This window comes from Rhinoderma darwinii, chromosome 10 (assembly GCF_050947455.1).
Source record: "Rhinoderma darwinii isolate aRhiDar2 chromosome 10, aRhiDar2.hap1, whole genome shotgun sequence".
Classification (NCBI taxonomy): domain Eukaryota; kingdom Metazoa; phylum Chordata; class Amphibia; order Anura; family Rhinodermatidae; genus Rhinoderma; species Rhinoderma darwinii.
Window position 1 is genome coordinate 56,509,643 of NC_134696.1, and position 22,676 is coordinate 56,532,318.

Below are 22,676 nucleotides of genomic sequence, written 5' to 3' on the forward strand. Positions count from 1 at the left end.
AGAAACCTAAAGCAAAACCGTGCAGCAGCCAAACAAACAAACAAACAAACAAACAAACAAACAAACAAACACATAGGGGGGAACATAGGGAGCAGGAGCAAGGTGAGAAGTCAGTGTAGTAACTCCATAACATTTACTGTGTAGAGGGAACATTGCCTGTTACAGGTAAAACGTGTGCATTTAGAGCACAAATAGATGTTTATAAAATATAGCTTGCTTTATGCACAAAAACATAAAATTGGCCATGAATAATAATAATAAAACACTTGGCAGCTCAGTACTTTATGTCTGAAAAATATGAAAGTGCACTGCTGAAAACTACATATAAATTTTATGAGTCAATTACAAGCATTCTCATTTAACGCGCGTGGTATTGATAGGCTGTCCTTGAGAACATTGGAACCTGCATAATTTACTTGAGTCAAGGGCCCTCTGGACAACTCTAAATGATCCACAAACACTAACACAGATAGGAAAGAAGGAAATTCAACTTTATCAAGTAAAATAGAACTAGTAAAACTTGTGACATCATCCCCGTTCTTGTCAAAATCTTATTAACAGCTTTCAACAGACATGAATGGCTTAGATATCTTGGCTTGGTCTATGTACTTGGCTAAACCTCACTTTTTATTATAAATGAAATTAACATTTACAGGAAAAATACAGGAAGAAATGGAACAAGGAACTCCTATTATGAAGATTTGAAGACAAATACAGAACAGCCATTTTGCATCAAGCTAAAGTTCAGAGAATACTAAAACCACAGGCACTCACCACCTCCCAGTTCCTTTCCTTGTTGAGAGCAATCACCACAAGCGCAGGATTGATGAGGTAGCCATCGTCATTAAATGAGAAGTCCTTTCCTCCCCAGGAGATGTTCATGAAATATCTGTTAAGAGAGCACGCCAGTCTCCGTAAATGACATCAGCAAGGTACTGCATGTGGCATCCTACTCTAGGGTCCTTATGCTTGATTGACTAATCTACCAAAGGTCTACAAAAGTAGCAATCTGCGCATCTAGCTAACATAGGTCATTAATCTGTCCACATTGTCTTAATAATAGATAACAATTCTGTTACACAAGTATTTAGAAGTAGAATTTATCTTCTATTCTTCATATTCTTCTGCATAATGTAGTAAATTTGTGACATTGTATATAATAGATAAGGAAAACCAGAACAGCTCAATTCTCAATGCTTTACTTTACCAGTCTATTTTTCCTACAACTAAAGGAGTTGTCTGGTCTTATGTACATAAAGATGAAGTGACGTGTAAAGCAAGTTTCTAATATATTTGTTTAAATTCCTCACCATTTTTATGATCCCTGTTTTTGTGTGAATGTAAACATCTTGTTTACATTGAAAGGTCAGACAACTCCATGTACAATGACCATTAATGGTGTATTTAGCAAATAGAAGCCCATTGATTTTAATAAGCTTAATGCCAACAAATATAAAGATTAAAATTCTTCAACTTCAAACAGCTGGTCATATGGTTTCTAGAATTGAGCCACCATCTAGGATATGTTTATGGTAGGAAATCCTTTATTTTAAAGGGCAGGGGCGTAACTGTAGGGGGTGCACAAGAAGGTCCCAGTTCCTGACGGGCTTTAAAGGTCTCTGTTTCACAGAAGAGGGCACCAGTATTATAATTGATACATGCAGAGCTGGCCTTAGAGGTATGTGACCTGTACAGTTGCACTGTGGGTATCACCTGTCACCATTAAAAAGGGGGATACTGGTCCTGATAGCCTGGGAAACCCCAATCACACATTTGGTGCTAAACGTGGAGCTAGACTTTCCAGTTTATTGATTAGGCAGTGTTATTTCGGCATATTGTGATAGTACACCATAATGGGTGATTGTCCATAGAAAGTACTGCACAGGGCAACAATCAATCTAAGGACGGCACTGGTTTCATGGAAGAATGGTGCCCTATTAAAGATACTGCATTGGGGCTCCGGAGCTTCAAGTTATAACTCTGAAATTTCAGTTGCCTCAACCTGACAATCTCTTTAGTAAACTATAGAACAAAACAATAAATAACACTTGGAAAAGATGCATTCATATATAAATACATTTTATTAATTTACTAGGAAATGTATAAGCATCGGGTCCCTTATACTGCAGATGTAGCAAAGTAAGATAAACATAATGACAGTGGTGTAAATAACATATTCATTACCAATACACTAATCTCCTTTGTGTCTGTCCCAGATAATTGTTTGCACAGCGCACATATATCTTTCTTCCTGCCACCACATTCACTATCATCATTACCATCAATTTCCCTATCTGTCTGTCTACTGCCATCTTGTTAACTTGATAGACTCTATGGAAATTGAAACAGACACATTCACTGGTGTTACGATGTAATGCATACAGCTTAGTTTATTGGAACGATACTTGGAATGTATCATTTTTTTGCAACGAATATGTTAAAATAAAATGGAAATAGTAATTATAATTCTCAATGGAACCATTTACATATTTAATATAAATGTTAAACGTGCTTTCAGGCAATTGTTTTGTTTAGTCTCCGTTCACATCTGCATTAGCAGCCTTTACCGGGGGTTCTGTTGGCCATTTAGTTATTTTTTACAGAAAAAATAGTGCAGTCTGCAGCGCTATTCTTGCCATGAAACCCTAACAGACCCAATTAAAGTCAATGGGGTCCATTAGTGTCAGTTTAAATCAGTTTGCAAATGGTTCCATCACGGTTTTAGTTATAAATGTAGCATCATGACTTTTGTTATAAGCGGAAGCCATGACGTTAATGTGAATAGAATCTTAAACCTGGTTCACACATCGTAAATTTGTTGTGGACAAATTCGATCATTAAGGGCAAAGCCCCACGTGGCGGAATTGCTCTTGAATTCCGCTGCGGACACTCCGCAGCGTTAATCCGCAGCGGAGCCGTTTCTCCATTGCCTTCCACTTCTTTTTAGTAGGCTTCGTTTAGACGTGGCTGAAAAGTCCGCTGCGGAGCATACAATGGATGTTGCACACCAGTGGCGGACTGGTTGCGGACTCATTGCGGAAGTTCTCCATTGACTTCAATGGAGATTCTAAATTCCGCAATGAAGTCCGCAGATGTCATGCACATGTTATGTGTGCTGCGGATGCGTCTTGCTTTTTTGACATGACATTTCTTCATTCTGGCTGGACCTATGTATTTCTAGGTCTACAGCCAGACTGAGGAAGTCAATGGGGCTCCCGTAATTACGGGAGCGTTGCTAGGAGACGTCAGTAAATAGTCACTATCCAGGGTGCTGAAATAGTTAAGCGATTGGCAGTAACTGTTTCTGCACCCTGGACAGTGACTACCGATCCCAATATACAGCAACCTGTCAAAAAAATAGAAGTTCATACTTACCGAGAACTCCCTGCTTCTGTCTCCAGTCCGGCTTCCCAGGATGACGTTTCAGTCTAAGGCGGGATTCACACGACCGGGTCGTTCCCGAGCCCGAGTGTCGGCCGGTAAAATCGGCCATTTTGCCCGGCCGGTTTGCATAAAGTTATGCATCCGTGCCGGGCCGGGCAGATCCGGACAGTGACATCAGCGGCAGCTCCTGAAGGGGAATCCCCATGTGTTCGGGGATTCCGCTTCAGGAGTTTCCCCTGATGTCACTGCCCAGATATGGACAGAGACATCAAGCGCTCTGTCCAGGAGCGGAATCCCCGAAAACACGGGGATTCCGCTCCTTCAAGGAGCTAAAGTGCGGCTAGCACATAGCAGAGCGGGGAGATACCTCCCCGCTCTGCTATAGTGGCGTCGCTACAGTAGTAGCAGCCGCAGCAGCTGCTGCTACTACTACTAGCGGCGCCATCGAAGGTGTCGCCGAGCCAGGGTGCTTTTAACAAGCAGGGGAAGGGAGCCAGCGCAGCGCTCGCTCCACCTGCTGTACACCCCGGCCCTGCAACACAGTGTACAGCGATGCCATTCGTCAGAATGGCATCAACTCCTCCTCCTCACATGCACTCTGCGCTGTGAGGAGGAGGAGGAGATAGAGCGCAAGCGCCGGGAAACCCGGCCATCACTCGGAACACATTCCGGTGATGGCCGTGTAATACCCGGCCCCATAGACTTCTATGGGAGCCGGGCGGCCGGGTGTCCGGGCAAAGATAGAGCATGTCCTATTTTTTGACGGCCGGATTTTCCGGACGTCAAAAAATCGGTCGTGTGAATAGCCCCATTAGGGGTCTATTATTCCTAATGCAGCCGGGTGCCGGCCGATTTATGAACGGCCGGCACCCGGCCGGGAAACCCTGCCGTGTGAATGAGGCCTAAGTGACGGCTGCAGCCAATTACAGGCTGCAGCGGTCACATGGACTGCCGCGTCATCCCGGGAGGTTGGGCTGGATGCCGAAAGAGGGACGCGTCACCAAGACAACGGCCGGTAAGTATGAAATTCTTTTACTTTCACTAGGGAAAGTGCTGCCCCTTTTCTCTATCCTGCACTGATAGAGAGAAGGGAAGCACTTTTACCGCAGTACGCAGCAGCTAGTCCGCATCAATTTACTGCACATTTTGGGCAGATCCGCCGCAGAATCTGCAACGCAGATTCTGTGCGGCATTGATGCGGACAGCTGCGGAGGAAAACCGCCACGTGGTGCCATGCCCTTACAGTATAAAAAATCTGCAGCGGATTCTAGAAATGCTGCAAAATCTTTTAATCTGCAGCATGCCCTATCTGTTGAACAAATGTCGCAGATTTTCAGAGTGGATTTCTTCCATTGCAATGCAATGAGTGAAATCCACACCAACATCCGCAACGAAATCCACATGTAACACATACGGATTTCCTTGCGGATTTTGCTGCAGATTTCTAGTTATAGTTACGCGATATGTGAACCCAACCTTAAAATGGCCTGTTGATAGTACCAACCACAATATTTGAATGGTTATCAAGCATCAAAACATATTCTGTATATCAGTTTCCAACCTGTAGCTCTCCAGCTAGGCTGTTTTACAACTTCCAGCATGCCCAGACAACCTGGGGCTCCTGGTAGGAGTTGTAGATCCGCAACCGCTAGAGAGCTAGAGATTGAAGACCACTACTATAATGAAATAACTTAAAATTAAATAATTAATATATTTAATAATTACATAAAGGAAAGTAAGATTAAATAATTGATTAATGTAATAAAACATCACTGTAAAAAAGGAGACATCAAATATTGTGTTGGAAGTAATTAGTAATTTCATTCTAGAAATAAACCCATAAAGGCTTTTATTCAGATTATTCATGGTGGTTAATGGACAGATTGACCATTGGTTTGTTCATTTCTAATTACTGATAAAAGTTTACAAAGGGAATCAATTCTCAATGGTGTGTTTCATACAAGTAAACCTTTACAATAGGAGAAGAGCCTTCTGGGTAAACAATAATAACTAAAATCTTCACTTATTATATAGTACCAATATATTTTACAATAAGGGGAAGCAATAAACATAAAAACTGACACATAATGAACACAAATGAACAACAAAACAATGAAACAAAAAGAAAGAGGAACATTTATAACATGTATACAGCTATAACATATCACATTTCTACCTGTAGTAACAAACACGAATGTGATAAAGCATGAGGACCGGTCACTGTGTCCTACAAATGGCCGCTGTGTCTGTGAGTCCAGCGTTGTTTGTCCTGTACTTGTGAAAGAGGCGGACACAGACTTCATAGGGCCCCTGTACAAAGAATGCGCCTGGGTCCCCATAACCTAACCACGCCCGCGCGCATATAAAACTATACAAATCTATATTGCACGTTTTATTACTAGTTTAGAACACAAGTAACAAACATAAATAATGCACATAATTTCCATATTTAATCACTGTGTATAACACAAAGCACTCCTGTAACTAACTTATAATGACTTTATCACTTATCAAGCAGGACTAACTTGCGATACTTCACCTATAGGAATATAATAGTGATGAACGGAGGAAGTGATGAAAGAAAAGTTACATTTTATTATTACAATAATTTAAATAAACACTTGCAATTCTTATAACCAATACACTAGTACAAGTAACCATACTTTATACCGCAAAATACTATAACCAAAGTAGTAAACCTATAATAATATAAGTATATGCCATAAATGTCCGATAGATGCGGGTCCCACCTCTGGGATCCGCCCCTTATCTCGAGAACGGGGCCCCCTAAACCCTGTTCTGCCTTTCTCAGGTCCAGCTGCTTTCCGACCACTTCCTGATTAGATGGTTGAGAATTACGAAAACACCAAAGCTTGCTAAGCTTCGTAACTCCTGACCATCTAATCAGGAAGTGCCCGGAAAGCAGCGGGACCTGAGAAAGGCAGAACAGGGTTTAGGGGGACGCATTCTAGAGATAGGTGCGGGTCCCAGAGTTGGGACCCACATCTAGTGGACATGTATGGCATATCCTGTGGATATGCCATCAATGTTAAAGAAGGGCAAACCCCTTTAACTGTCCACTGATTTCCACTCCACTCCCAAAATTTTTTTACAAACAGGGCAGCAACCACTACCTCCTAGTTCTTTTTATTTTCAGTCAGTCCCCTTCACGATGCTCAGCACACACACCACATAGTAAAAGCATCGGCAGGCTCAGGGGGCGGAGCAATAAGAACCTTAACACTGATTGACTAAGAGGCTCAGCCAACCAGTATTAGGCTTAATTTCAGCAGCACCGCTATCCCGGATCAATAACTGCTCTGAAGATAGCGATGCTGCTTGCTAGGTGCGGTGCGCTCTCTGGTGGTCTTGGTCACCTAGTGAGCGTCACTGTCAGATGTTGCACTGCATCTGACAGTGACGCTGGTGACTAGGCGACTAAGACCACCAGAGAGAGCAAGCCTCGCCAGGCCTCTCCCCTCCTAATAGGTTTTGTAAGTAATAGATTGGCACGGCCGCACACCAGACAGAGGGGAGATATGGACCCCCCCTTATTTAGCAACCAATATGGAAATGACCCGCTGGCTAGCCAAGTGGGTTTGGCCGTCAGCGATTCTTAATGGGCAGAGCTACCACTGAGCCTCTGACGCAGACCTATCAGCATGAGACTCTTTCATAAAAGACAGTCCTAGACCAGCATCATCGCGAGAGTCAGTCTTCAGCCAACGCGGTGTCATGCGATGATGCTGGCCTAGGACTGTCTTTAGGGAACAGCCTCACGCTAATAGGTCAGCGCCAGAGGCTCAGTGGTAGCTCTGTCATTTGAGAATCGTTCATGGCCAAACCCACTTGACTAGCCAGCGGGTCATTTACATATTGGTTACTAAATAAAGAGGGGTCCGTAGCTCAGCAACGGGGGAACGCAGAAGTAAGGAACAAACACCGCTGGACTCACAGACACAGAAGCTATTAGGTGAGACTACAAACTCACTTTGTAGGACCTAGTGACAGGTCCTCTTTAAAGAATATGAGCCCTTATAAAATCCTACCGTTTTCCGTGTATGCAGCTCCTGTATAGACATTTCACACCTGGATGTTTTCAGGATAAATATAAACCCTGCATCTGCTATGCCCCTGTTTCTTGCTAACCCACGCCCAAACACTGTAGAGGCATATGTGGTCAAAGCGGGTTACTGTTATTCGGGTTCAGCAGGTTTTAAGACCCTGAGGTGATTTCTGAGCTAAATTTTCTCAGAGAAATGATACCATGGCAGCGGGATTGGGGGAGAAGATACAGGCACACAGAATAGGGTATTGAGAAGACATGGGGTGGAGGAGTATGTTTGACAGGGAATAGCCACTGAGCACTGAACTTGCAGCTCCACAATCAAGTATGTCAGAGAAAGCAGGTCTTGAAAACAGAAGCAAACTAGAAATCAGCATCACATAGTATCTTCCTTCTTCTTTAGAGTTTTCATTAACTGAAGTTAAAGACTGCTAGTGCCCATGTGGTTTCACATAGTCAAGGGGATATTGTTAGAAGTCAGATTTTATCTACATTAATGTCTATATTTTATCTGACTTGAATAGCAGAAAGCAGTAATTATGATGTATATGGGGATTTGAACCTACACAATGTCACTATGACTGCCCTAAACTACCACATGGCACGCAGGAATAAAAGAGTTGCCACGAGAAATTAAAAGGGTTTCAAAGCATGTCTGTAACTTTAGTTGCTGAAAAAAAATGTGTGTGTATGTATATACACCAATCAGCCCTAACACTAAAACCACTGACGGTGAAGTGGATAACATTAATTATCTGTATATAATCCCACCTATCAAAGTGTGCAGTATGTTAGACAGCAGGATGTGTTAGGCCCTGGCATTAATGTTACTGCGACATGTATGACCTGCCTAAACATTGTTGCAGACCAAGAACACCCATTCATGTCAACGGTTTCCTCTATAGCAAGGGTCTTTTTCAGTAGTATAATGAACCCTACCAAATTACAAAAGTTGTTCAGGAATATACTGAGGAAAAAAGATTAACGTGGTTACTCGGCCTCAAAGTTCCACAAGATCTCAATCCGATTGAGCATCTGTGAAATCTGCTGGAAAAAAGCCTCATCCATGGAGGCACCACCTCACAATTTACAGAAATTAAAGCATCTGCTACTAACGTCTGGGTGCCAGATACCACAGGACACCTTCAGAGATATTGTGGAGTCCGAGACTCGATGGGTCAGAGCTGTTTTGGTGGCAAGAGACCGACCTACACAATATTAGGCTGGTGGTTTTAATGTTTTAACTAATTGGTGTATCTATGCAGAAAGTATTTATACACATACACACATACACACACACACACACACACACACACACACACACACACACACACACACACACATACATATATATATCTACATTTGCCTCATGGCTTTTTTTTTCCAAGAATCTGCCATCACTTATCAGCATGGAAACCATAGTTTCTCTCTGAGACGAGCAAATGTAATAATTAATATATATACTCTCTTACCCAAGTTATGTAATTTTTATAGCTTGTAATTTTATTTTTCAGAACAACATTTGATGATGGTTGATCATTTCCATTTAACAAAAATTATTATTTGCTTTATTATCTGGATTTCATTAGAAGCTAATATAATTTGCCTTAAAGGGAATGTGTCGCAAATTATTATTATTTTTTTTTTTAAGCAAGTTACTTTTTCTTTTTTTTTTTAGGTGTGTCTTTTTCAACTTCCACAATGTGGGAAGTATTTAAAATTAAATAATAATTTGACATGTTTTCCTATGTTGGCCACCAGAGGGAGCGCTTCCCAGAATTAGAGCAAGGGGAATCAGGCAAAACAACATGACTCACAGCTGCTGTAAATGTGGTAGGGAGACTCAACCCGTCACCCTATTTTTGGCTACAAGCCAGGAAGAGGTGTCTTCCAATTAGAAAGCATTTTTTAAGTGATTCTAAAATAGTAGGACGTGCTGATAACAGCAGCTCTAGGACACACCAAAAGGCTAAGAATGATGAAGTCAAGAGGGAAGACCCTGTAGTGAATTATTTTTCAGTTGACAGGTTTAAAAAAAATAAAAAATAGGCCCATAGCTTAAAACACATAAAACAAAAATATTAAAAAAATGTCATCAAATTGTGACATCTTTCCCTTAACATTGATATCAAGTCCATTATTATAGGAACACCATTGTTTGTCACATTCAGGAAAACTAGAAGGACTGAGCGATCTTTAGAAGGTTGAAAATAAAATGCTTTAATATGTATGAAAAAGTAATAGCAAGCAGAGAAATTGTGTTCACGTCTGTCAGAAATTGAACTTTGCTGCATTGCCACTTAACAATAGCATTTTCACTACTACAAGGTGTCAGACCGAAAAAGCTTTGTCCAGTAAGTAGTTTTTCTGCTGAAATTCCGAAAAGTTTATGTTTCTTTGGAAATACTGTAAAATGTTTTTTTTTTTTCAATGCCCCGCAATTTCCACAACACATATTGTATGCTGTGCAATGCCATGACTTCCCTGACCTATACTGTAAGGGTTTAGATTGCTTTGCTTTTACAACAGCTTTAACCCCTTAAAGAGAATCTGTCACTAGTTTAGCAATAATGCGCAATCTCCTAGCTAATCCAATAGGTGCTGTTGCTAGTGAAAAATGTGTCCCAAAAATGTATTTTTTTATTTTTTAAAGTAATAACATTTTCTCTATTTATGCAAATGAGCCTTTATTCGACAACTGGGAGGCAACACTAGCGATTCTCCTGAGATGGAGCTACCACACAGCCTCAGACGCTGTCCTATCAGCATGAAGCTGCTTCACACAGTGAGAGAGCATGAGGCTGGGGGGAAGGGGGATCACTTCAAAAAGCCATATTTCCGGCTGTGGACCACCTAGAACAGTGGTGGCATATGAAAGATGTGATTCTAATACTTCATATGGCACCAGGATCACAGTTCTAGCTGTAAAACAACCGGAGATATCACCAGTTGAAAACACAATCGGGAATGGAAGCTGTATATTATATATAATCAGCCTGTGTTGCTGGGCTGGGAAGAGAAGAACTGTCTGATGCTGATTGGACGGCGTCATACAGAAAACATTACACCACCCAGAGTGAAAAGAAAGTGTAACCTCCCATTTGGCAAGTATAGCCAAATTCGCATATTTAGAAAAATGCTCATAACTTTGCAAATAATAAACGTTTTTGAAAAAAATCAATTATACTGTAGTTATCAGCATCATAGCGCCTATTAGATTAGTTAGGAGATAGGGAATTAATAAACTAGTGACAGATCCTCTAAAGGGGTATTCCAAGAAACAACATTTATCACCTATCGATAAAATAGGTGATAAGCATTTGATCTCTAGGGCTCCACCGCTAGGGGCCCCACTAATCCCTAGAACGGGGGGTAAGCCCCCCGTTCATCTTAACTGCACAACACGCAGTAAAGAGAAACTTGACTGGAGAAGCAGATGGGCATGCGCCTTGTCATCCTATTTAATGTCTATGGGACTGACAGAGGGGACAGACTTTGAATAAAGCAGTACTGTGCATGCTACTATGCCGCTTCATTCAAAGTTCTTCTCATTGCGGTCATGCAGTCAAGAGGAAAGAGTGGCTCTGGACCCCAGTTCTAGTGGTTGGTGGGGGTCCCAGCGATCAGGAACTTATCACCTATCCTGTGGAGAGGGGATAAATGTAGATTCTGGGAATGCCCCTTTAAGGATGAAGAGTTTTTGGCCTGAAGGACCGCAGGAATCTTTGTTTTTTTGCCTCCCCGCATTCTCTGAGCCATGACTTTTTTATTTTTATGTCTGTGTAGCTGTTTGAGGCCTTTTTTTTTGCAGGTTAAGTTGTGAAGTAGCTTTTATAGGCATTATATTGGAAGTTATTGTTTAATTTACATGACCTATTATTAATGGGGCAGTGCAAAAATAAAAGCATGTTTTACCATGCTGACCTTACATGACAACTTTATTATTGTACAGTTTAATAAGGTTTCAGGGATATAAAATATAGAACAGTGGGAGTGTCTTAGACTCAGTCTCACAAGTGCTGTGGCCATTTTGAGACAACACAGAGGGGACCCTAAAATGGTGGATCTACTGCAGAGGGGAGCAACTGGAGGGCACTAGGTAATATTACTTCATATACACCATCATATTTATAATTATAATTTTGTCCTGAGAGGGATGCTTTAAAGAGAACCTTTCACCTCCCCATACAAGTGCAGCTGAGTGCAGCATGTAATGGTCAGCGCTGCACAAACCCTGGGGCACTTTACATTTTTTTCTACCCTCCTCTGTTATTTAGATATCGGTGCCGTTATATTTGGCGCCCGATATTTAAATAACCCCCTGAACAGTCAACGGGGCATGTACTGGCAAGGGGGCGTGTTACTATGGCTGTAACACTGTCCAATCAGATATGGACAGTGCCACAGCGGAGATAGAGAGAGTGATTGCAGTCTTTTCAGCACTATCTACAGGGGGTTGAGCTGTATGTGGGGGTTAAATGTGCAGCACTATCTACAGGGTGTAGGGCTGTATGTGGGAACAATATGTGCAGCTCTATCTACAGGGGATAGGGCTGTATGTGGAGGCTATATGTAGAGCAATATCTACAGTGGGCTTTCTACAGGGGCTCTATGGAAGCGGTATCTAAAGGGGGCTCTATGTGGGGCACTGTGTACAGGGGGCTCTATAGGGGCACTATCTACAGGGGGCTCTATGGGGCACTATCTGCAGGGGGCACTGTGTATGTGTATGGGATACAGTTTACGGTGCTATTATAAACAGGGACACAGTATTATTATAATTAGAGGTGCAGTGTATGGCACTATTATATTTAGGGAGTAGTGTGTGGCACCATAAGGCCTCATGCACATGACTGTAGCCATGTGCACGGCCGTGATTTTCGAGTCGGCCGGGGGCGGAGTGTCACCCGCAAGCCGCCCGCAAATCGCGGGCTGTGCACATGGCCGCGGCCATTATTTGGTATGAGCCTGGACCGCAGAACATGGCCGTAATAAGACTTGCCCCTTCTTTCTGCGGTCCCGGCTCCTGGGCCATGCATGAAAACCACGGTCATGTGCATGGTCCCATAGGAATGAATGGGGCCGCAATTCTCCCGTGAATTTTCGGGGGAATTGCGGCCACAAAAGCACGTTCGTGTGCATGGGGCCTAAGAATTGTATCTTCGTTTATAGGTGCAGAAATGTTTGAAAAGTGAGAAGCTGAAGACACCTGAACGGAAAACTGCTGAAATGGGCTGTGGCCGAGAGAAGTCATGATAGATGTCTGGACCGGATGGAGAAGAAAAGAGAAAAAGAACAACTAGAATTTGACACGTCACCGATGAGTAACTTAATGGAAATGTTTTTTTCTGCCTCTAATCAGTAATGTAGTTACTGTATGATCTGCAGCAGGATGATGGGTGGTATGATTTTTTTTAGGCAAGGACCTAATGAGCCTGTCCAGGACCACACTCAACACCATCCCCTAGGGTACCTGTAGTTTTATTTGACTTTTTCATGATAAGCTACCATATGTTTGTACATGAAGAGTAGCACTATATCTAGCCATTATATGACTTTGATTTTGCAATGTTTAGCAGTTTTCCCCTTTGCATGCTATAGCTGTAGTTTGCATTTCTCATTGAGATGGGGGATGGATACTAGCTGCCATACACTACACACACAGTAAGAATAGGAGAAACTGCCCATAACCTTCTCTCTTACTCAGAAACAGCCCCAGGATCATACAGGACATATATGGAGAAGTACTGACCTGTACTGATGTGAATAAAGTGATTTGGTTGTGATAGAAGTTGTTATGCCTGCCGTTCTGCTGTTATCTCCTGCACTTCCTGCTCACTCTTCCCCCTCCCCTCCCCATAGGCTTCCATATACATGTGTAATCTGATACATGTGAGCTGGAGTCTGACTCGAGACAGATAGAGCTGAATTTTCAGAGTGAAAGTTAGTTTAACAGAGGGAGTGGGAGCAGGAAAACAGCCAGATAAGAGAAGAAAGAGGCTTGTTACTCTAAAAACAGATATTACAAAGTTTATTATAATCGTCTGTACTATGCATTTATACAAAGTTTGTTGAAATGACAGTGCCCATTTAAGCTTAGGGTAATCTCTAGTTTGCTCACTCAAGTCAAAGTATGTCTTCTGTGGCTCCCCGGTCAAAAAAGATGCCACTATGTCTGCACACTCGTCAGCCGCTACCCTCTCAAAGACCATGAGATATGCTTCCACATCATCCGTGGGTGTCAACTTTTGGAGAGAAGTTTGTACTGCGGACCATGCAGATGGTATCACTGCTCGGGTACGCAATGGTTTTCTCCAGTATGTTGCTGAGCGGACACTAACTTTTCCAACAGTAGGCAAGGCATCTCCCCAAGATGGGCCTGGACTTGTCACTGCTGTTCTTCAGCCTGGGTGAAGATTTGCTGCTGTTGCTTCTGCTGCAACACCCCAGTGTTAGCTGAAGGACAGCCTGTCCAACCTGCTTTGCCAAGTTCTCCATTTCAGTGGCCTTTTTATGCAGTATCTCTGAAGCTTTTACCCAGGACATGAAAATGAGATGGGAAACGTTACTACATTAGGTGGGACCTGCATCTATCTGACTTTTATGGCATAATTGGATATGGATATGCCATAATTGTCCAAGATGGGAAAACCACTTTAAATGATTAAGAGGTGTGTCCCAATACTTTTCTCTATGTAGTGTATATAGATAGATGTATTATATATATATATATGGCCTGATTTCCTGTTATTTTGGAGTGCTGTGTTTATCCATTGCTGGATTGTATATATATATATGTATATATATATATATATATATATATATATATATATATATATATATATATATATATACTAGTCCTTCTCAATAAATTAAAATTTGATCAAAAAGTTCATTTATTTCAGTAATTCAATTTAAAAGCTGAAACTCATATATTATATAGATTGATAGATCATTATGGCTAACAGTTAATGAAAACCCAAAATTTTGTCTTTCAGAAAATTTTAATATTGGGTAACAGTTGAAGAATGTAGACTCATGGTGTCACACTCTGATCAGCTAATCAACACAAAACACCTGCAAAGGTTTCCTAAGCCTTTAAAAGGACTGGTCTGTTGCTCAATGGTCCAAAGTCCTGTTTTCAGATGAAATTAAATGTTGCATTTCATTTGGATATCAAGGTCTTAGAGTCTGGAGGAAGAGTGGAGAGGCGTCAATCCAAGTTGCTTGTGGTCCAATGTGAAGTTTCCACAGTCAGTGATGGTTTTGGGAGCCACGTCATCTGCCGATGTTGGTCCACTGTGTTATATCAAGTCCAGAGTCAACGCAGCCGTCTACCAGGAAATTTTAGAGCACTTCATGCTTCCCTCTGCTGACAAGCTTCTTGGAGATGCTGATTTCATTTTCCAGCAGGACTTGGCACCTGCCCACATTGCCAAAAGTACCAATACCTGGTTTAATAACCACAGTATCACTGTGCTTGATTGGCCAGCAAACTCGCCTGACCTAAACCCTATAGAGAACCTATGGGGTATTGGCAAGAGGAAGATGAGAGACACCAGGCCCAACAATGCAGAAGAGCTGAAGGCCGCTATCAAAGCAACCTGGGCTTCCATAACACCTCAGTAATGCCACAGGCTGATCACCTCCATGCCACGCCGCATTGATGCAGTAATTCATAACGGAAAAACTAGCCCCGACCAAGTATTGAGTGCATACACTGTACATACTTCTCAGTATGCCTATATTTCTGTATTAAAAATCATTTTTTAAATTGGGATTATTTAATATTCTAATTTTCTGAGAGACTAAATTTTGGGTTTTCATTAACTGTTAGCCATTATCATCAACAGTAAAAGAAAAAAAAATGCAGGAAATTGATCACTCTGTGTATAATGAATCTATATAATATATGAGTTTTACTTTTTGAATTAAATTACTGAAATAAAATTACTTTTTAATGATATTCTAATATGTCTGTCTATCTATCTATCTATCTATCTATCTAGCTAGCTATCTATCTATCTATCTATCTATCTATCTATCTAGCTATACATATATATATATATATATATATATATATATATATATATATATATATATATATATATATATATATATATATATATATATATATATATATATATATATATATATATTATACCAGTCAATTCAAATTTGAGGTGTTGTGGAACTAACCCCTGCAAAACATATCTTCTCACGATGCTATGTGGTATAAATAAATATATATATATATATATATATATATATATATATATTTATAACACATAGCATTGTGAGAAGATATGTTTTGCAGGGGTTAGTAATTCTGCAACAAGAAGGCTTTAATTACTAATATTGTAACGTATTTAATGTTCTAGAAGGTTACACAACAGATTTGTACATTGTGTAGGTAGGAAATATCCTATAATTTAGGGCAAAAAGTAAAAATGAGAGAGAATCTGTTAGCTCAGGCAGCAGAGGATGACAGGAAATTAAATAGAATGCAGAATATTAAAATTGATTCTCAAATTTTCATCAAAGGTTATTCTATCTGAATGAATGATTGCTTTGCTCGCAAGCCAGGATAGGGGAAATATTATTTGCAGCTACTTTTACCTTAAAGTCTTCTATTCTGCAGATGTAAAGGTATTTGTATTATACAATATATCCTCTCCATGTACTGATTATAAACCAGTTGCAAGAACACTTCACTTTTCAAAATGTTTAATTTGACACTTTATGAAATAAGAATGTATATAACACAGAGAGAAACCATGTGGCTACTATTTGGCTTTTCGAGAGAGAGAGAGAAAGAGGGGCCCAGACTTGTTTTTGTCTCATGCCCTAGGGATAGTGAGAATCTTTGAAAGACTTCTCTCTCTTCATTGTTAGCAAACAAGAGGTTAGGAATTGGCATAGCGGATGAAACAAGCACCTGGGAGGCAAAACTGGGCATCATAATTAGGTCACATTTTGACCTTTGCTATGGGGCTCCATCTCTTCTATTTACGCCAACGAGGGGTTGACTAAGATTAGAAAAACGTTCTGCTTTTTTGTGAACCAAGGCCTCTCGTCCAACATCAGTCTGACCTCACAAAAGTTTTTCTGGGGGCATGGGCAAAATTTCCCATGCGCCAGTGACAGTGTGCCTGATCGTTCTGAAAAAAGTGAAGAAGCTAAGGCTTTTTGCTTAATTTATTTGAAAAAAATTGTCTTTTGGACATAGAGTGATGTATAACAGCACTGTATAACTGCTTGATGCAGAATACTATGCCAAGTTTTGGTGGCATTATTATTAGCAATTAGATATATGCAAAACAATGAGTGATGTCAAGTCTGTGACATCTGTTTCAGAAGGCAGCTGCATGCTATCAGCGCCAGGATTAATATTATTGAAGAAAATTTGTGAATGATGTGATGAAGATTGGTGACTCACAAATTAATGTAAACATTGTATAGCTGCAGCAGCACTCACTCACAGCAATGGCTGCCTGTGTCTGCCTAACGAACATACTGAAAGTGACTGACTCCTATTCCTCTCAAAAATCTATCTCTCTATAAAATTATTGTAAATTGAACTATCCCTCTTCTTCTCACTATGAAACACACTCACTGACATTAATCCACTATTTATCTGTAATCTGTGTTTTACTATCTCTCACTCTTAGTCTGATGTCCTCTCTATCCTGTCTGTATCCCCACAAAGCAGCAGAATTTCCTGGTTGGGCTGTTTATAGTGGCTATGACTCATATGACTGTCATTCACTGAGTCATCAGTGACTCACACCTAAACCCCTCATCATTGATTGGTTCTGCTAGAGGAAGGGCTGCCTGCTTGGCATTATGGGGAAGCCTAGCCTAGGTCATGAGATCTTTCTTCTTTGTCTTCTTGTCTTTTTCTAATCTGTGAAATAGTGGCTGACATTTTAAGTGATTTGTGCAGGACAAATCCCAAAAGTTTTGGTTTCGCAAAGATTCAAAACTTTTGGGAAATTTTTAACAAATATGATTTGTATAGAATCAATGTGTTCATCTCTAGCACTTACCACTGCAAGTATTACATGCTCAGCCTCTGAATATTGATCGAAGTCCACTGCAATGTCCTCCAGTAGTTCCGACAGTAGCAGTACAAGTATGCACAGTTTGTCCCTACTCATCCCGCTCTTGTCAGCATCAGCGCTTTTTATTTTCCATGTTCAGTGAGATGGCGCATGTGTGTTTAGACTATTCTCACTGAACAGGGCGAGCATGAGCTGTACAGCAGCCAGTTCCCAATAGTATGTCAGCTCCTCCGCTTTTATACTGCACTGGTTGGCTGTGTTTGAGGTACAGTTAAGCTTGCTCTTATCCCTAACCACTGAATTTGACAATAAACAAAAAAAAATACATTGAAATAAAAACTATTTTGAATAATAAATATAATTGGACTTCCTCCTTATATATACACTAATATACAGTAGTACACCTTGCTATCTCACTTTCCTGTGAGAGGAGACATAAAAAACGAATATTCATTCTAAGTAGGAATAAAAAACACTGATTATTAGTCCTTCTCAATGAATTAGAATATCATCAAAAAGTTAATTTATTACAGTAATTCAATTCAAAAAGTGAAACTCATATATTATATAGATTCATTACACACAGAGTGATCTATTTCCAGCATTTTATTCTTTTAATGCTTTAATGTTGAAGATTATGGCTGACAGTTATTGAAAACCCCAAATTTAGAGTCTCAGAAAATTTTAATATTAAATAAGCCCAATTTCAAAAATTATTTTTAATATCAAAATGTTGGCCTACTGAAAAGTATGTACAGTATATGCCCTCAATACTTGGCCGGGGCTCGTTTTGCATGACTTACTGCATTAATGCGGCGTGGCATGGAGGCGATCAGTGGACCAACACCAGCAGACGACATGGCTCCCCAAACCATCACTGGCTGTGGAAACTTCACACTGGACCGCAAGCAACTTGGATTGATTACCTCTCCACTCTTCCTCCAGACTCTGGGACCTTGATTTCCAAATGAAAAGCAAAATGTACTTTCATCTGAAAACAGGACTTTGGACCACTGAGCAACAGACCAGTCTTTTTTCTCCTTAGCCCAGGTAAGACTCTTCTGACATCTCGAGGAATGCGACAGTTGTAGCTCATGTTCTGGATACGTCTGTGTGTGGTGGATCTTGAAGCACTAACTCCAGCCCCAGTCCACTCTTTGTGAATTTCCCCCAGATTCATGAATGGCCTTTTCATAACAATCTTTTCGAGGCTGCGGTTATCCCTGTTGCTTGTGCATCTTTTTTTACCACACTTTTTCCTTCCTCTCAACTTTCCAAATTTTGTGCATAGTTGCCCTTTTTTCCACGTCGAAGGTGTGACTTTTTGGCTGTAATTCTTTCATGAAAACCACTTCTTGCCAGACTTTCCTGAACATCAGATGGGTGTACCGGGTCCCACTGGTTTCTACCAGTTCTGAGCTGATGGCACTGCTGAACATCTTCTGATTTAAAAAGGACGTAAGCATGATCTGTCTTTCATCTGCTGCACTAAGTTTCCTTGGCTTACCACTGTGCCTACGGTCCTCAACGTTGCCCTTTGTGTTTCTTCAAAAGATCATCAACAGCTTATCTTGAATCCCCAGTCTGCTTTGAAATCTTTGCCTGGGAGAGACGTTGCTGATGCAGTATAACTATCTTGTGTCTTGTTGCTATTCTCAGACTTGCCATGGTGTACCTGTGACATAAAACGGTCTTTCTACAACCTAAACTTTGTAATGACACAAGAAGAAAATAGAGCTTTTGACGCCAGTATGTCAATATATAAAAGTTATAAATTTATTTGAACAGACAACATATACATTTAAAATGAATACAAAAAGTATGACTCTAGAAAATTACGGAGACCGTACTCACAAGCTGCTACACAAAATGGTCTATGGGCAAGTAAATACCCAGCACTGTATGGACCACCGCACATTTTTGAGTCAAAGACAATGCATAACATAGGGTTTAAATGGTCAAATCTAGGGACTTACCCATGTGTAAAACAGAGAGTAAAGGAGTGTCTGCTCCGCCGTATACCCCGCGGAGCAGACACTCCTTTACTCTCTGTTTTACACATGGGTAAGTCCCTAGATTTGACCATTTAAACCCTATGTTATGCATTGTCTTTGACTCAAAAATGTGCGGTGGTCCATACAGTGCTGGGTATTTACTTGCCCATAGACCATTTTGTGTAGCAGCTTGTGAGTACGGTCTCCGTAATTTTCTAGAGTCATACTTTTTGTATTAATTTTAAATGTATATGTTGTCTGTTCAAATAAATTTATAACTTTTATATATTGACATACTGGCGTCAAAAGCTCTATTTTCTTCTTGTGTCATAACTATCTGTGTATGGAGCTGCCTAGATGATTTTTTGGGGGGACAGTGATGCTTTAAAGCAGTCCCTAGCCAGTAACACAACTCTGTTTAGAGTCTATATATTCAACCTAAACTTTGTAGCAGAGTTTGGCTGTTTCTAACCCAGATTTAAGCCTCTTATACAGCTGTTTACAGTTAATGACTGTGTTTCAACCTACATATGAAAATGATGATCATTATCACCTGTTTGGTATGATTGGTTATTCATACACCTGACTATAATCCTACAAAATCTATGACTTTGTGCAAGTGTACCTAAAAGAATTGATGCGGTTTTGAAGGCAAAGGATGGTCACATCAAATATTGCTTTGATGTAGATTTCTCTTCTGTTCATTCACTTTGTATTTTGTTAATTGATATTAAAAAACGATTAAAACTTCTATTTTTGAAAGCATTCCTACATTGCAGCGTTTCTCCACAACTGCCTAAAACTTTTGCACAGTACTATACAGTGCATTCGGAAAGTCTTCAGACCCTTTCCCTTTTTCATATTCTGTTATGTCTTTGAGAAACAATATTCTGTGGTCTGATGAAACCAAGATTGAACTTTATTGCCTCAATTCTAAGCATCATGTCTGGAGGAAACCAGGCACTGCTCCTCACATGCCCAATGCCATCCCTACAGTGAAGCATGGTGGTGGCTTCATCATGCTGCGGCAGTGTTTTTCAACGACTGGGACATGGAGACTGGTCAGAGTTGAGGGAAAGATGAATACCGCAATGTACAGAGGTATTTCCAATGAAAATGTAATCCAGAGTGCTCTGAACCTCAGACTGAGCCGAAGGTTCACTTTCCAACAAAATAATGAATCTATTCACGCTGCCAAGGCAACCCAGGAGTGGCTTAGAGACATCTCTGTGAATGTCCTTGAGTGGCCCAAGCTGACTTGAACCCAATTGAACATCTCTGGAGAGACCTGAAAATGGCTGTGCACCGACGGTTCCCATCCAACCTGACAGAGATTGAGAGGATCTGCAGAGAAGAATGGCAGAAAATCCCCAAATCCAAGTGCGCAAACCATTTGGCATCATGCCCAAGAAGACTGGAGGCTGTAATCACTGCCAAAGTTGCTTCAACTAAATACTGCGTAAAGGGTATGAATACTTATGTCAATGCAAAATTTTAGTTTTTCCTTTTTAATAAATTAGCAAAGATTACGAACATTCTGTTTTTACTTTGTGATTATGGTGTATTTAGTGCAGAATGTTGGGGAAAATCTTGATTTTTTTTATTTTAGCACAAGGCCTCAATATAACAAAATGTGAAAAAAGTGAAAAGGTCTGAAGACTTTCGAGTGCAGCAGATCCTTTAGGTCCTATCAGTTGCGAGGTGGGGGTCCATGGATCAGACTTGCATTTCTAGCACATCCCACAATTGCTCAATCTGAATGAGATCTGGGTTATTTGAGGCCAAGTCAACACCTTGAACGCTTTGTCATGTACATCAAACCATTCCTGACAATTTTTGCATTGCGTCCTGCAATATAGCGTGCTGCATTTTTATGTGGATTTATATGCCCCTTTTGCTTTTAAAGCTTGCAAATATAAAGAAATACTTACTAGTTTTGCGCTGCTGCTCTATGTGTCTGGTGACCTTTTAAAGGGGAGTTTGACTAGAAAAGGCGCTCTGGACATCCCTCCAAAGAGATAATGAAGCTTAGTCCCATTCAAGTGAGTAGAATTGAGCTGCAGTACCAGGCACAGCCACACACATATGTGCTGCGCTGTGCATGTGTAAACAATGATCGGCAGGAGTTGGACCCATAGGGATCAAACCTTGATGGCCTTTTATATGGAAGACAATCAATTGTTCACTCCCAGAGGAGATCTTTAACCGCTTCACCACTTCTCTCACTTACCTTTATACAGCACAGTCCTGACCAAGTTATTGAATTGCTAATGTGTTTGCTATAATTACTGCTCAGTTTAATGGTACCTTGAAAAAAAAGATCAGGTCTTTAAAAAATATACACACCCATACATATTGCTATATGTTCTCTTCTATAAACAGTTGGGTATGGTAATAGTGGAACTAATTGTAAAATGTGGAGAATAAATAATAAGGGCCTGGCATTTAATAGAAAGGCAGCATCTGTTCATTTACAGTGAACATTTGATGAACAATTTATGTTTCGTGGATTAGAATGACACATCATCAAAAGTAAAGCGTCATCTTTAGTACAATGTGGTCAGAAACGTGAAAATATTTCACGCAGAGGTGATGAGTTCCACAGAAAAGTAATTTGCACCATTTGTAAATTTATGAGAAACTGCTAGTAATATAAGGCAATATTCATGACAGTCTCCTGTGTAAGTAGCAGTTATGCTATGCTAGTATATAATATATATAGTGCTCATATCCAGTTTTAAGGTAACATTTACATACAGTATAAATATATTTTATTTTTAAAGCACCGTACTAATATACAGCATTGGGAAAATGTACTGAAGAGGACTGAGTAAACTGGCGCAAAAAACGATGGATCATCTGCCCATGGCGGGAAATCAGATGAATGAAAGCTGCAACCTTTTCAAAAAGGGCTCTAGGTCTTCGCCGGGTAATTATAGACCAGTAAGCTTAACATCAATTGTGGGGAAAATGTTTGAGGGGCTATTGAGGGACTATATACAGAATTATGTGACAATAAATAGTATTAGAAGTGACAGCCAGCACGGTTTTACTAAGGACAGAAGTTGTCAAACCAACCTGATTTGTTTTTATGAAGAGGTAAGCAGAAGCCTAGACAGAGGGGCCGCTGTGGATATAGTGTTTTTGGACTTTGCAAAGGCATTTGAC

The 22,676-nt window shown here is 40.5% G+C and overlaps 1 protein-coding gene across 1 annotated transcript in view; it reads right to left on the reverse strand.

Annotated features, from left to right (window-relative positions):
* The window catches only part of GRIN2D (glutamate ionotropic receptor NMDA type subunit 2D), a 312,180-nt gene that overhangs the window by 241,049 nt on the left and 48,455 nt on the right, over positions 1-22,676 (reverse strand). The window contains exon 3 of the mRNA XM_075839954.1: positions 775-889. Coding sequence (XP_075696069.1) covers positions 775-889 — 115 coding nt within the window. The remainder of the gene's footprint in view (positions 1-774; positions 890-22,676) is intronic.